At 38.2% G+C, this 14097-nt stretch overlaps 1 protein-coding gene across 6 annotated transcripts in view; it reads right to left on the bottom strand.

Annotated features, from left to right (window-relative positions):
- Positions 1-4210: 4210 nt before the first annotated feature.
- SLC24A2 (solute carrier family 24 member 2) overlaps positions 4211-14097 on the bottom strand; it is an 89567-nt gene continuing 79680 nt past the window's right edge. For all 6 annotated transcript variants that reach the window (XM_072404381.1, XM_072404379.1, XM_072404382.1 and 3 more), the window contains 4 exons: positions 12688-12831; positions 10304-10393; positions 9860-10026; positions 4211-5274 (listed from right to left, as the gene is read on the bottom strand). In XM_072404381.1, coding sequence (XP_072260482.1) covers positions 5025-5274; positions 9860-10026; positions 10304-10393; positions 12688-12831 — 651 coding nt within the window. In that variant the 3' untranslated portion in view covers positions 4211-5024. The remainder of the gene's footprint in view (positions 5275-9859; positions 10027-10303; positions 10394-12687; positions 12832-14097) is intronic.

Raw genomic sequence — 14097 nt, 5'->3', positions numbered from 1 at the left:
CCTGATTTATTAAAAGTCTCCAAGGCTGGAGAGAATACACTTTGATCAGTGAAGCTGGGTGATCCAGCAAACCTGGAATGGATCTGGTCCAGGATTCAAAACATTTGCTAGCAAATGATTTTAAGGAATCCATTCCAGGATTTCTGGATCACCCAACTTTACTGATCAAAGTGTATTCTCTCCAGCCTTGGAGAGCTTTAATAAATCAGGGCCCTTGACCTTGTGAGATAAGATAGGGAACCTTTACCCACATTACATGTGCTACCATGATGCCACATTTGTCCTTCAGACCTATGCACTGGGACAAGGCTTTCATTTAGCTAAGGACCCTTCCCAGTGGTCAGGCCTGGTACCAGGCTGCTTAGGCACAGAGTACTGCATTACACCCAAAAGTACTGGGTTTTCCTGGTTCTCAGCTGAATAAATAAAGCAAATGAAATGTGCTTGAAAAATGATTCCCAAAATGATTACTTTTCATCAAAGCTGCTACTTTGTCCTAAATGATATAATGCAGGTAAATCTATCAACGTTATCTATTCTTAACCTATCTTATTTTTAATTATATATTAAAGTTATACCTGATTGAATGATTACACCTTTAAAATCAATAAACCAAAACACGGAAAGAATGATCTAAACAATTAGGTTACATACTCCCATGACTGTGTAATTGATTTTTTTTGTTACTTTATTGTTATCTTCTCTTCTTCTATCTGGCCTCATACCTAATAAAAAAACACAGTAAAATACTACCAAGAAAATGAACATAAACACAACTGTTTAGGAATATTATTAGCCTTTCTTGTTGTTTGATACCGAATATTATATTTATTAAATTATTCTAACTTAAAAACAAAAAAATAAGTTCTGTCTCCTACTTTTAAAATGAACTGCCCCACTTTTAGTACAACTGCATATTATTGTTACAGCAGGAATTTGTGAGGGGACAGCTCACAGGAGACACTGGATTTCTGCAGGGTACCTATAATTCCCACAGGTAGGAACCCCGGATTTCTAAGAGATTCTAACACACAAGTGGTCTACATAAGTCATTTCAGAGGTGTGGTCAGAGAAACTACCCGTGGGCTTCTTTGATCTTATAAAGCTTTCCTTCCTCTCTTATCTTTTAGGTACCAAAGTGACATTTAGGGGGTCTATTTATAAAGCAGTAATTCTAATATTTCTTGGTGGACAATCAATTACTGGCATTGAAACATATGAACCTTAAAGATACTCCACCAGGGAATGAATGTCAGATTTACTGCTTTATAAATAGACCTCCTAGAGAATGGTACTAATTTTTTTTTTAATTTTACGTTGCATTGGTACTCATAACATAGTACCGTGAAGTTGAAAAAAAATGAAAATATACTAAAAAAAAAAAAGTATAAGTGGCTGAGTAGTTAGCACTGGGGTCTTTGCGGCACTAGGTTCCATGCTTGGCCAGGACACTGTCTGTGTGTAATTTGTATGTTCTCCCTGTGTTTGTGTGGGTTTCCTCCATGTAACTTCTCTTATGGTGCTCCACTTTCCTCCCATATTCTAAAAACATGCAGTTAGGTTAACTGGCTTCCCCAACTTGACCTTGGACTGTGTTAAAGACATATGATTATGGTAGATAAATTGAATTCTCAGCCCCTTTGAAGGTACGCTAGTGACATGACTATTGACTTTGTACAGCACTGCGTAATATGTTGGCGCTTTATAAACATCTAGTTGCTTGCAGATTCTTACTACAAGATCTTGATGTTTTAATGGAAATTGAATCTGTCACCTTATGTGAATGAACCTCTTTAACTTTGCTAGATGCAAACAACTCCTCTAGAAGCGGGTAATCATTATAGTCTTTATTTAAGAATTGGGTATTATTTTAATAATATGTTTATATTGGTAATATACTGTTTTGTTTCCTTAATTTAAGCTAGATTTAATAATTAGCATAGGTGTTTTAAAACAAAGTTTTGAATATTATATACCATGCTTAGAAAGTGTCATATTTGGCCTTTAGTGCAGGAGAGGAGTATGGAAGATAAGACAGAAGCAGTATGTAGAAGAAAGACGTGTGGAGAGTATGACAGCAGGCAATATGTGCAGGAAGAGTATGGAATGTATGACAGTGGGCAGTATGAGTATCAATGTGATTAGGTAAACTAGTATATTATTTTTCTCTTTGTTTGGTGCATGCAGTGAAACAAGGATATCCTTATGGTTTCCCCTATTAACTGCATTCAGTAAGGTTTGGGTAATTGTCCCATTACAGCCTTGGGTTCACTCTCAAACTTTCCATTCTTTTAGATATGTGTTCCATTAAAGAATGCACTTATTCAGCCTGATTTATGAAAGCTCTCCAAGGCTGGCAAGAATACACTTTTATCATTGAAGCTGGGTGATCCAGCAAACCTGGAATGGAATCTTTCAAAGGTATTTGGTATTTGCTAGCATATTTTCAATCATGGACCAGGTCCATTCCAGGTTTACTGGATCACCCAGCTTCACTGATGAAAGTGAAGAGTGGACAGCTTTAATAAATCAAGCCCATTGTTTGGTTAGGATGTGTTTGGCTATCATTTTAGCAAAGAGACCCCCCAAATATATTGTCCTTAATGTTGGCTTTGGGGCATAATTTGATATTAGATATATGGAACCAACAATTTCTGGATTACCAGAGGTGTTCTGGTTGTCTGCTGGTTTCATGTACGTTTTAAGCCCAAGGTGCATTTATCTTTTGCTGTGCATCCTTGTCTCTTTTTTTTTACAAATAGCATCTAGACATAGCTATAAACTTTTGTCCAAGCCTGCCATAAAAGAAAACTCCAGTGTATAATTTAGGATAACCCTACAGTCAATAATGAATCACCAAGAAACATGATGATCAAGAATATGCTAAACTGAAGTCATCTGAAGATATTTCAGATAAACAGTAAAATAAAACCTCCATTTATATAACCTTACCTCAATATTTCTGTTCCAGCAGTTGAACAGAATATTAAACCCACTGCTTTTGGTAATCAGCAATAAGATTTTGTCTGAAACACACCTTTTCTTCAGTACTAGTATGTGTGAGAGCATGTTATGAAGGAAGTGACTGTTACTCAGCTATGTCAGCACAGACCACTGGACAGAAACTTTTCAAGTTCACATTATACTGTGAATGCAATTCGAAAACCATTTGGTGTGCTGCAATTTGTTAAAATTGTCCAAGGCATTCAGAAAAAAAGGAGGGGCAATAGCAGTAAGAACACCAAAAACTAAACTATATATAATAACATTATTAGGGCCATGATCATTTATATACATGTATATATAATTTGTTAGATGGACCGCTCCCACAATGTGATCTTATCTCAATGTAAATTAACTTATTGAATAGGAACCGTAATGTCTAATGAAACTTTTTAATCTTCTAAAGCCATTATTTCTTTATAATCCTTGTGGACCAGAGCAGGTATTACATTTCCACTTTGTTTATTTGGTGATGACTATGGTCATTACTTACACCGGAAGTAAACCCAAAACAATAAAATCACCCTTTCCTTCAATCCCACAGATCAGGCTGTCCGTCGGGAGGTTTCTTCCATAGGGTCCTGCATTGTCCTGGTATCTGTCTTCGGCACGGCGCAGAGGGAACGCCAGGTGCGGCCATCGTCTTCTCTCTTCTTTCTGGTTCTTCTTCTTATGTCACCCGAACTCGGACTGTTCAGGCACGAGATCGGGTGATGTACATTGGGAAAAAGCTTGAAGATCTCACTGCGCACATGTGAGATCGGCAACTTTTTTCCCTATTAATGAAAGGTTTCCGTCTGTGCATGCCCGATTTGCACGTGCATGCGCAAAAGGAGCATCCAGGAGCCTTCCAGGATGCTTGATGTAGTATTAAGAGAGGCTCTGCACTCCCATTCAGTCTTGATCGCCTAGGCAATTTTAAAATTAATTTTTACCAGTGTTAGTTAATTTAAGTATAAGATTTAAATATAATTTATTAAAATGATATTTTTGCCAATTATTGTTACTACAAAGGAAGCTCTTTTGCACCATCAATAATAGGGTCATGTGTCAAGATGGTCATCTTAGTGTTGGAAGAGCATGTGGTTGGGGCTGTTCGAGGTGTGGAGTGCATTTTACTGCTTTATTGCACAGTAAAAAAAAACACATTTTATGGTCAAATGGTCAAAAGAACACACAAAAAGCACACAGAACAGAACACAGAATGTTTAATGTTTACACCATGAAAATGGTTTATTGTTGTAATAGATGTTATTCAGCCTTGCAATTAGAACAGGACTACAAACTGTTTCAACCAGGGACTTGAAATCACAAGACTCTGTTACACAAGTTCCTGACCATATGCCCATTTTTAATAAACAAAATAGGTTGTAAGCATTTCTGGGTTAGTATATATCAAACCCATTCAGATCATCTATGTGAAGTGTGCAATACTGCCATTGATAACTTTTAATAAAGACAAAAGATAGTATACAGTAGGTAGCAAATCTAAATTTCCCATTTACACTTCATTCCCAGAATCCCCTTTGCCACGTTTTAATTATACTCATTGAACATGTGGTTCCTATACTACTGAGCGAAGTTAAATATAATTTTTTATGCAACACTGCTTTCAGGCTAAACTACAGGCAAAGAAGTGTTGAAATACATCCATGGTGAGGAATTGATACGCTCATTCTATTTATGACTAGTGGACATCTATGATTTCCAGTGAGTAGCTGATATTAAATTCTAGAGATTTTGTTATTAACTAATATACCTCTTTTTTTTTTAGTATACCCTGCATAATAATGTATATATCATATGTAAAGAGAGTAATAAAGGAATACAACGTGCACTAGAAATGTACATTAAAAGTTTGTATAACTTCTAGATTCTTCAGGACTGATGCACTGATCATAAGTCCTCTGACAGTATTTCAAGGTTGCACGTTGGCAATGCTTTTGGCCATCTGAGGGCAAAGCCAGGCTACTGCCCTTTATATTCAAGACATCTTGTCCACCATTATTCAGCTTTTTAGCCTAGATAGTAGCTGGACATAAGATAATGCGATTCTCTAGAAGAACGCTGATGACCAAGAAAACTAAGTACAGTCCAAACATCATACATCCCAAGATCTTGTTCATCTTCCACTTGCACAAAGCAATGGATAGGATGACAAACAGCAGCATTATAAAGAGTAGGATAATTGCACAGAACAAGCCATTGCTGCTTACTGGTACTGGTTGCATGTTGTGACTAATGGAAAACAGAAGCCAGGGCATGGGAAGGCTGTAATGGAGATAAAAAAAGCATAAGGTTGTACATTTCAAAGATATTTACAGGTAAAATACATAATAAATTATAAAATAACTTTATATTACAGTAACCCAAAGCAACCTGTTGCAAATACATTTTTTGCAGCTGTGCATGGTCTGGTTTTTAAAAGATAATTTGAAGTACTGTAGTCTACATTACAAAATATTTTCCCCAAAGGGTATTTTTTCGTTAATATCCCTTTCTTATGACTGGCTGCCACTGTTGACTTCTCCCTTAAGGATGTTAGTTTAATTTCTGTAATTTTGATGATTTTGGATTCTTCACCAAAAAACAAATTTAAAGATAAGCGACACTTGTTTAGGGTATGCTTCCCTAAACAACCCAAAAAACCCAAAACGACCTAACAAAATTACAGTCAGGCTCAGCCGGGGAACAAATGTACGTAGTAGGCATAGTAATGACAAATCTCATAATTTTTTAATGACACTTTGAATAGAAAAATTTAGAAACACGCTTTAGAATAGATTTGCATGCTTACTCCAATCTTAGATGGCTAAATACAAATTTACAAAATGGAGGTATAAAAAAAAGTGATTTCCCAGCTTCCTTTTCATTCTTGTAATGGATCACCAGACTGTTTAAGTTTCAAACACCCATAAGGATTCATCCCTTCCAATATTTTTGTGACAACTACAACAGTTAATGAGCTCTTTCGTGACTTACAAATTAAGTGTTTTGTTATCCATTAGCTATCATTTTCCCCGCCTGGTAACCTTATGACCTCTTTTGAACGCAACTGTGCCTCTGATCCTCATGCCAAGTACCTTATCTGGCTTCCCTATCCCCCCCCCCAGGATTCTACCCTCTTTCTTACGTCAATCGGTGGGAAGGGGAACTAGGGGTTGTTTCCCTCAAAAAGTTGGAAAACAAGATTGAACAAGGTTGTAATAGAAGTGAAAAGAATTTTGGTAGAGATTTGGGGAAATTTTGGTCTTAAAGATTGTAAGGTAGGAAAATGGCCATGTAGCAGATAGATTTGAATTTCTATTCAAAGGGAAACTGCATATGGCCACTATCTTATGAGCAAGAGAGATGTTAAGGGTCAAATATTGTTGGGCATTTTCTAACCCAAGAATCTTTGCAACCACAGTTTCCCTATAGCTCTACCAAAAACTTTTTTCAACTTCATCACAACCTTTTGTGGATCAAACTTTCCTCTCTAAATAAACCTTAAGGGGGAATTATGATTCTCCAGCAGACAATGTTCCTGAATTAGATTCACTGTTATTTTCACTTCTCTTTTGTAAATTTGTATTTAGCCACATAATATTGTAATAGGCCAAGAATTTTGAATTTTTCTTTCCAAAAATGGAGAGTTCCTGGAAGTCAGGAAAGGGTTGTAAGTGGCTGGGGTAGAGAAAAGAATAATTTGTCTGCAAAAGCAGCTATGTTTTTTTATTGCAAATGACTTTAAGAATGATAATCCTGATAAAGGCAAGAAGGTGGTCTTCTGTATCCAGAGAGAAAGAGGAGGCGTCTGCTTCTCAGGATTTTTGTGTAGCTGTGGGTAGTGTAGCTTTCGCTTGCAAGCTAAGGTCTTCCCCAATCTATCCAAAACTGAGAAAAACAGTTCTGTGCATAGATACACTTTGAAGTTATGACTTAAAGCTTACATTGGGGTGAGGATTTTCTGTTTTACTCTGTGTACTATGAATGCAAGTGGGAAAAAGGGGATTGAGTCATGATCTCCATACAAAGAAGTACCATATTTTTTTCTCAGGAGCTATTTGGAGTGTTGGGAAGTACCGTATTTGCCGGCGTACAAGACGACTTTTTCCCCCAGAAAAATATGCCCCAAAGTGGGGGGTCGTCTTATACGCCGGGTACTCATGGTTGCCTCCCACCTCCTTCCTTACCTCCTTAGGACGATCAATGCATGGGCCCGGCAGGGACATCAGCGCGGCCGCAGAGAGAGAGAAGAGCGCCTTCCTTCATCTCGCTCGTCGGGAAGCAGCGGCGCTCCGCCCCGTCTCTTTACTGTACGTCGCTCCTGGAGCATGGACATGCGCAGTGCAGGGAGCGGCGTACAAGATGCAGGGGCGGGCAGTACTGTTCAAAGATGATGGGGCGGGTAGGAGGCGTGCTGATGCATACTGTCACAGGGCTGGCATGTATGCATGTGTGAAAAGTGGGAAAAGTGGGGAAATAAGATTCAATACCTCCAGTATATAGTAACTGTAATAAAAAATAATTAAAAAAATAATAAAATGGCACAATATGGCACTAAAAGGGCGGACCAGACTGCTGCTAGTGAGATGGAGACAGGGCAGAGAGGGACCAATCCAATCAGGCTTTGTATGCAGCCAGCCACAGTACTGCACCATTGTACAGTACAGTATAGAAAATGTCCAGCAATCAAACCCCTATCAACCCTATCATGGCACCAGCAAAAAGAAAGAAATATGATGCAAGTTTTAAACTTAAAGTGGTAAACTTTGCCAAGGAACATAATAATTGTGCTGCTGCAAGAAAATATGGAGTAACCGAAAAGATGGTTCGGGACTGGAAATCCAATGAAGAAACTTTAAAGAGTATGCCAAGGGGTAAGTGTGCATTAAGAAGAGGGACCCCACACTGGCCAGAACTTGAAAAGCACGTTTCAGACATGGTGGCTCAGCATCGCCAAAACGGTTACGTGGTGACACGAAATACAATACGCTTGTTTGCACTTCAGTGGGCCAAATCTAACCCAGATCACAGCAACAATTTTAAGGCCACTATATCTTGGTGCAGTAGATTCATGGCAAGGCATAATTTGGTACTAAGGCAAAAGACAAAAATTGCCCAAAAATTGCCCGCAGATCTGGATAGCAAAGTGGATAGTTTCCATCGCTACGTAATAAAACAGCGCACTAAACATGGCTATGCGTTAAGTAGCATTGGAAATATGGATGAAACTCCAATGAATTTTGACATGATTGGAAACAAAACTGTACATCAAAAAGGTGAAAAAACAATTTTGATTAAAACAACAGGACACGAGAAGTCCAGTTTTACAGTGGTACTAGCATGCACAGCTGATGGCAACAAACTGAAACCAATGATTATTTTTAAAAGGAAAACAATGCCAAAACTCAAGTTCCCTGCAGGTTGTTTTGTACATGTGCATGAAAAAGGCTGGATGGATGAGGAGGGTGTGAAACTGTGGCTGGATAATGTATGGAGCAGACGACCAGGTGGTCTTATTCAAAAACGTAGTCTGCTGGTGTGGGATATGTTTAGGGCTCATTTAACTCCCACCACCAAGGAAAGGCTTGCACGACTAAAGACAGATGTGGCAGTTATTCCTGCAGGATTGACATCATTGGTACAGCCACTGGATGTGTGTCTAAACAAGCCGTTTAAAGACCGCATTCGAGAGCAGTGGAATGAATGGATGGTTAGCGGCGAAAAGTCGTTCACAAAAGGAGGAAACATGCGTGCTCCACAGTTGGATGTTTTGTGCCAATTTGTCATAAAAGCCTGGAATGACATTGATGCACAAACAGTAATCAAGTCTTTCAAGAAGTGTGGCATATCAAATTCATTAGATGGTATGGAGGACGACTACTTGTGGGAAGATGAACAGGAAGCTGAAGCTGAGGCCACACTATCTGATACGGAATTACCAGATCCATACGATGACTGCCTTGCAACTGTATCACAAGATGTCATTGATGAACTTTTACAATCAGATGATGAACAGGATTTTGAAGGCTTTTAAAGGGAAACTGTCACGCCAGCAAACTCACTAGGGACTTGCCTGGCGCGTGCACTCTCCCACTACGTGTTATCTTCCTTCTATTATTGACAGTTCCAGTTTGGTTAACAGCTTAGAAAACAAAAAGCATGGCAGCTCCCATGGGTTTATTGTTCCATTCAGCTTCAGTGAATTTCGTTTGATCCATTTGCACTGTTTTATGTTTACCGTACATGTTTGATTACATAAAGCCTTGTGACAGTTTTCCTGCTAAGTACCTGCACGTCATAAGCATTTGAAATAAAATTGTTGAACTCAAATGTGATGTTCTTTTAAGTTTTATTTGGTGTGTGGAAGGTGTGCGGAAGAGGGGGTAGTCTTATACGGCGAGTATATAACAAACTCTATATTTTGAGTGGAAATGTTGGGGGGTCGTCTTATACGCCCAGTCGTCTTATACGCCGGCAAATACGGTAATGATTACTTTAGGCAGACACGCTGCTTTGCCTGTACAAGGTCTCTGAATGTATTTGCTCTATGTGTAAAGGAACCAGGTGGCTCCTGTTAATCAAGATGCTCGGCAGCAATATGCAAAGTTTCCTAGGGCTCCAAAATACTTTGAAGCCCAATATGGAGCACATTATTCTAATTCAGAACTTCACATTCCACATTAACCTAAAACCATAGAATGAAAACTGTTCTAGGTCTTGAATTTTATACATAGGGAGGAACCACTGTATTTTTTATGGCTTTAAAAAAATAAATAAAAACAGTGATAACTTATTGGTACGATAGTTCAATTATGTGCTCTGCTTGGCGAAGTAAAACATGGTGTTGAAGACTAACGTTTATACTTACCCAACAGTGATGTCAAATATGTTACTTCCTACAGAACTGGATACTGCCATATCTCCCAGGCCTTTGCGCGCAACAATAACGCTGGTAATGAGATCTGGGATGGAGGTGCCAGCAGCCAATATAGTCAGCCCCATTATTTCTTCTGTAATGCCAATAGTCTCTCCCACCTAAGGTTAGTAATGCAAAAAAAAAAGATTTAGGTAAATGTATATAGTCTGTTTTACCCCATTTTTCTTTTAGCATTTTAAGCTGCATTTGCAATTGACAACATGCTAAAAAGGGAAACCTAGTGCTGTTCCAACAGAATCCTTGAGGATTTTCATATTCTTATTAAGTATCTACCACACCCTCACAAATTCTGCATACATTTGTGGCCAACAGCTGCTGGCCTTGAAGCTATGGATCTCCTTTTATATATATGATATCTATAATACTTGGACATACCTGATGAGCCCACCAGACCATCAAATAAGAGAATATTGCAATCCAGGTGATTGATCCAAAAAATGTTATAGGGAAAAACTTTCTTGAAGACTATAAAGAAATAGGTGACACAAAGAAATTAGTTAATTTGTCTTGAGCTACACTATCACAGTGCATAGTAAAATTAAATCTGTATGGGAGAACTGTAATAAAAATGTATTTAAAGAGGAACTAAAATAAAAACAAAAAAAAATCAAACTTACTTTTAATTCCGCAAATCCCTTAATGGCGCTGGTCCTTCCCATGATATGGTCCCGCGTTGTCCTGGAATGCCTCTTGTCCCGGGGCAAAGGAAGTTCCAGGCGCCGCCATCTTCGTTTTTTACTTTTTCGGTCTTCTTTTGACGTCACCGGATCTCGCACTGCGCAGGTGGGAGATCAGGTGATGTAACAGCTGTAAAGGGAAAAAACGATCCCATTGCACATGCGTGAGATCGGCATCTCTTTCCTCTAGTAGAAAAATGGCCCTTCTGCGCATGTCTTAGATAATTTGCACTTAAAAAAAAATACCAACATTATTACCTTACATAGACCAATATTTGAAAAGCGTATAGAATTTTTTAAAATCGTTATTCATTTAGAAAGAATGGTTCCTTGCTTTAACCCCTATGTCACTGCAGGGCACGGGAAGAAACCAGGGGCTTGGGAGAACACTGGGCCTGATTTATTAAAGGTTGGAGAAATACATTTTCATCAGTGAAGCTGGGTGATCCAGCAAACCTGAAATGAATTTGGTCCAGGATTAAAAACACTGGCTAACAAATAGGAAATTACTTTGGAGAAATCCATTCCAGGTTTGCTGGATCACCGAGCTTCACTGATTAAAGTGTATACACTCCAGCCTTGGCGAGCTTTCATAAATCGGACCCAATGTCCCTTTTGTCAAACAAATAAAACCCTGGCTCCTAGTGGCTTTTTGTTTTAGCTCTACACTGCCCAGAGCATGCTCCGAAGGAAACATGCTGGGTTGTGTTTGCGTGCATGGGAGTTACATCACCAGAGGCCATCCAATGGCCAAAAAGGATCACCATGCACTCAGCAGTCTGGCAAAAGGTGGCGCCAAGGATGCAGTGATGGAAGGATCCTGGACCTGGCATTGCTGAAGGGCTCCTACTGAAGTGTGGTTTACATGTATTGGTATTATTTTAATAAAAAAGATTATTCACAACAGTTCAAATGTTCAAAAGGTATCAATAATGTCAGCCAGAGACCTATTGGAAAGCATAAACACATAATAAACACATAGACTCCTGTAGACAATTCTCTGCTTTGCTGAACATTTATTGCTAAATCTGTACTTGCATAATTATCACTTTGATGTCGGATGTCTCTTTCATATTTTATATCTCCCATTCACTCATGGTAAAGTGCTCCTGGAGTCCTATCTGATTACAGTGATCTGTACACTCGCACACACTTGCATACATATTTTCCAATCCTAAAAATATATTTATCATTTAATTGCATTAAATTGTTGTTACACTGAGGGGAGATTGCAGAGGGCGTGAAAGAATGAAAAAAAAAACAAAAACAAAAGATGATTAAATTGTACCAAAGCTCTCAAAAATCCATGCATTATTTCTGTAATACTTGAATGCATAAAAATGTATTATTGGATAGCATTAGGTGTAAAATGAATTGTCACCAGTACACCACAATGATTAGGAAAACTTGATTTTTTTTAGTGGTACTCTATTATCATTTATCATGGGTCAGCTGTTGACCCTGCCTTCAGTATTCTGGTTCTGCATTTAGCTGATTGGGAACAGTGACAGTAAGATGAGAGAATAGCATGTCAGTCAGGGCCTTCTCCCCCCAGAAGACTTATTGAAGGACACACAGGCATTGGGCTGATTTATTAAAGCTCTCCAAGACTGGAGAAGATAGACTATCATGGGTGAACATAGCTGACCCAGCAAACCTGGAATTGTTCTGGTCCAGGATCGAAAGCATTTACCAACTACTAGCAAGTGATTTTTAAGAAATCCATCCCAGGTTTGCCAGATGACCCAGGTTCTCCCACAATAGTCTGTCTTCTCCAGTCTTGGAGGGTTTATATTAGGCCCATTGTACTCTCACACTGCCCTATGCTTATACTTGGCCTTATGGGGTGCCAAATGGTAAAGTATTCGGCACTAAAGCGGAAGCATCATAGATGACAATAGCAAAGGGGAAACCATATTGGAAATTGTCCATATAATTCAATCAAAGCTGGTGGTTTTGTCAGCCGGTGCATAGATAATGTGTTGTGGGAATATGAGTAGGAGTAACTATCATATATACCTATAGCAATTCATGTGTTTATTAGCAACCTTCTTAAATATATTTGAGTGAAACAGTACTTACTGTATTGCGGACATCAGGTAATGTGATCCATAAAGGGAAAACAATTGGCAACACAGCAAGATACACAGCCCGCTTACGCTTGTTGGTGGGCCATGCTAAACTTAGTGGATGGTCTTCTTCATCAGCCATATCCTCACCTGTCGCCTGAGTACAAAAAGAGATAAACTCATGTTAGAGATCAATAGGAAACTAAATGATAATAATATTTTTCCGAAACAAAAGAGAAGGTATAATTATTTTTTGCACAAAACTTTTATCTAAGATTTACATATTTCCAGCTGAATTCAGTTGACGTATTTCTGAAATTTTTTTTAAATAGACCCCATATCATTAAAAAAAATGGCTAATCGTGGATCACATAATCAATACATTCAAAATCAGTACTTTCAGAGTGAATGATCTGAAACTAGTGAAAATAAATGTCCTTTAGTACATACTTATTCCTGATCAATGGTTTAAGAAGTATTAGATTGGCATGACAGCCAAACAATTGGCATTTTCAGAAGGAATGGTCAGCAATGGCAGGCTTTGTTTTCATTTCAGCATAGGTTTGCTTTAAAGCAGCCATCTTCATGATTAGGACTTAGAAACAAAAATAAATTAATGACTACTTTTCTGGATGCATTTTAGATAGCAACTTAATGCCAATGTTCTGTTTTATTTCACTTTATCTCTGGAACAATGCCCACCTCTTGTCAGTAACAATAAAACTCAATGTCTTTTCAGTTACAAGACGTCAGTGAGATAACTGGAAATGACTAAATTGGGAAGTCTCCAGCTTCGCTATTAAAAGTCATATGGACACATTCCATAGAAATATATTAAGGCTTGAAAATGCCTAACTATGCTGTTCAGCCAAGACTTGACCTATTTCAGAAGCCCGCTGGGACAATATTTGTGACAAAGCCAATTCTACCAGAGCTATCACAAACTGAATTGCAATATTATATAAATTATTATAGGCATCTACAAAAGCAAGTTGAATAGTAATTATGCCTATATGAGTTTGCACATTACAATAACTCACCCATAACATATTGAAATCACTACAAATGCTAGGTCATGGTTTGACTTTTATGGTAATGCAGAACCTTTTTTAGTTACATTTTATAGCTAAACCCCCATCTCCCCTCCAAGCTTCAATGATAGGGATAGCATTCTTTTATAGTCAAACATAATAGCTGAAACTGTTCTTTTTCCTCCATTATTCATCCCAAGACACTAACAATTGAAATAAAAAAATAGGTGCAAATTTTTTCACATGGTCAAAGGCCCCATACCACATGATGATAGTTGTGTATATAACTTTATACCATGAATTCATTTTTTTCTCAGTGTAAATGAACGGCAACTGTACTCAACATTTCTTGTATGGGCATCAAAAGGACAAGAAGTGTCCTCCACATGCAG

This window comes from Pyxicephalus adspersus, chromosome 3 (genome assembly GCF_032062135.1).
Source record: "Pyxicephalus adspersus chromosome 3, UCB_Pads_2.0, whole genome shotgun sequence".
Taxonomy (NCBI): Eukaryota; Metazoa; Chordata; class Amphibia; order Anura; family Pyxicephalidae; genus Pyxicephalus; species Pyxicephalus adspersus.
The sequence above is the reverse complement of the archived record's forward strand: the minus strand, read 5'-3'. Positions and strand labels throughout refer to the sequence as shown.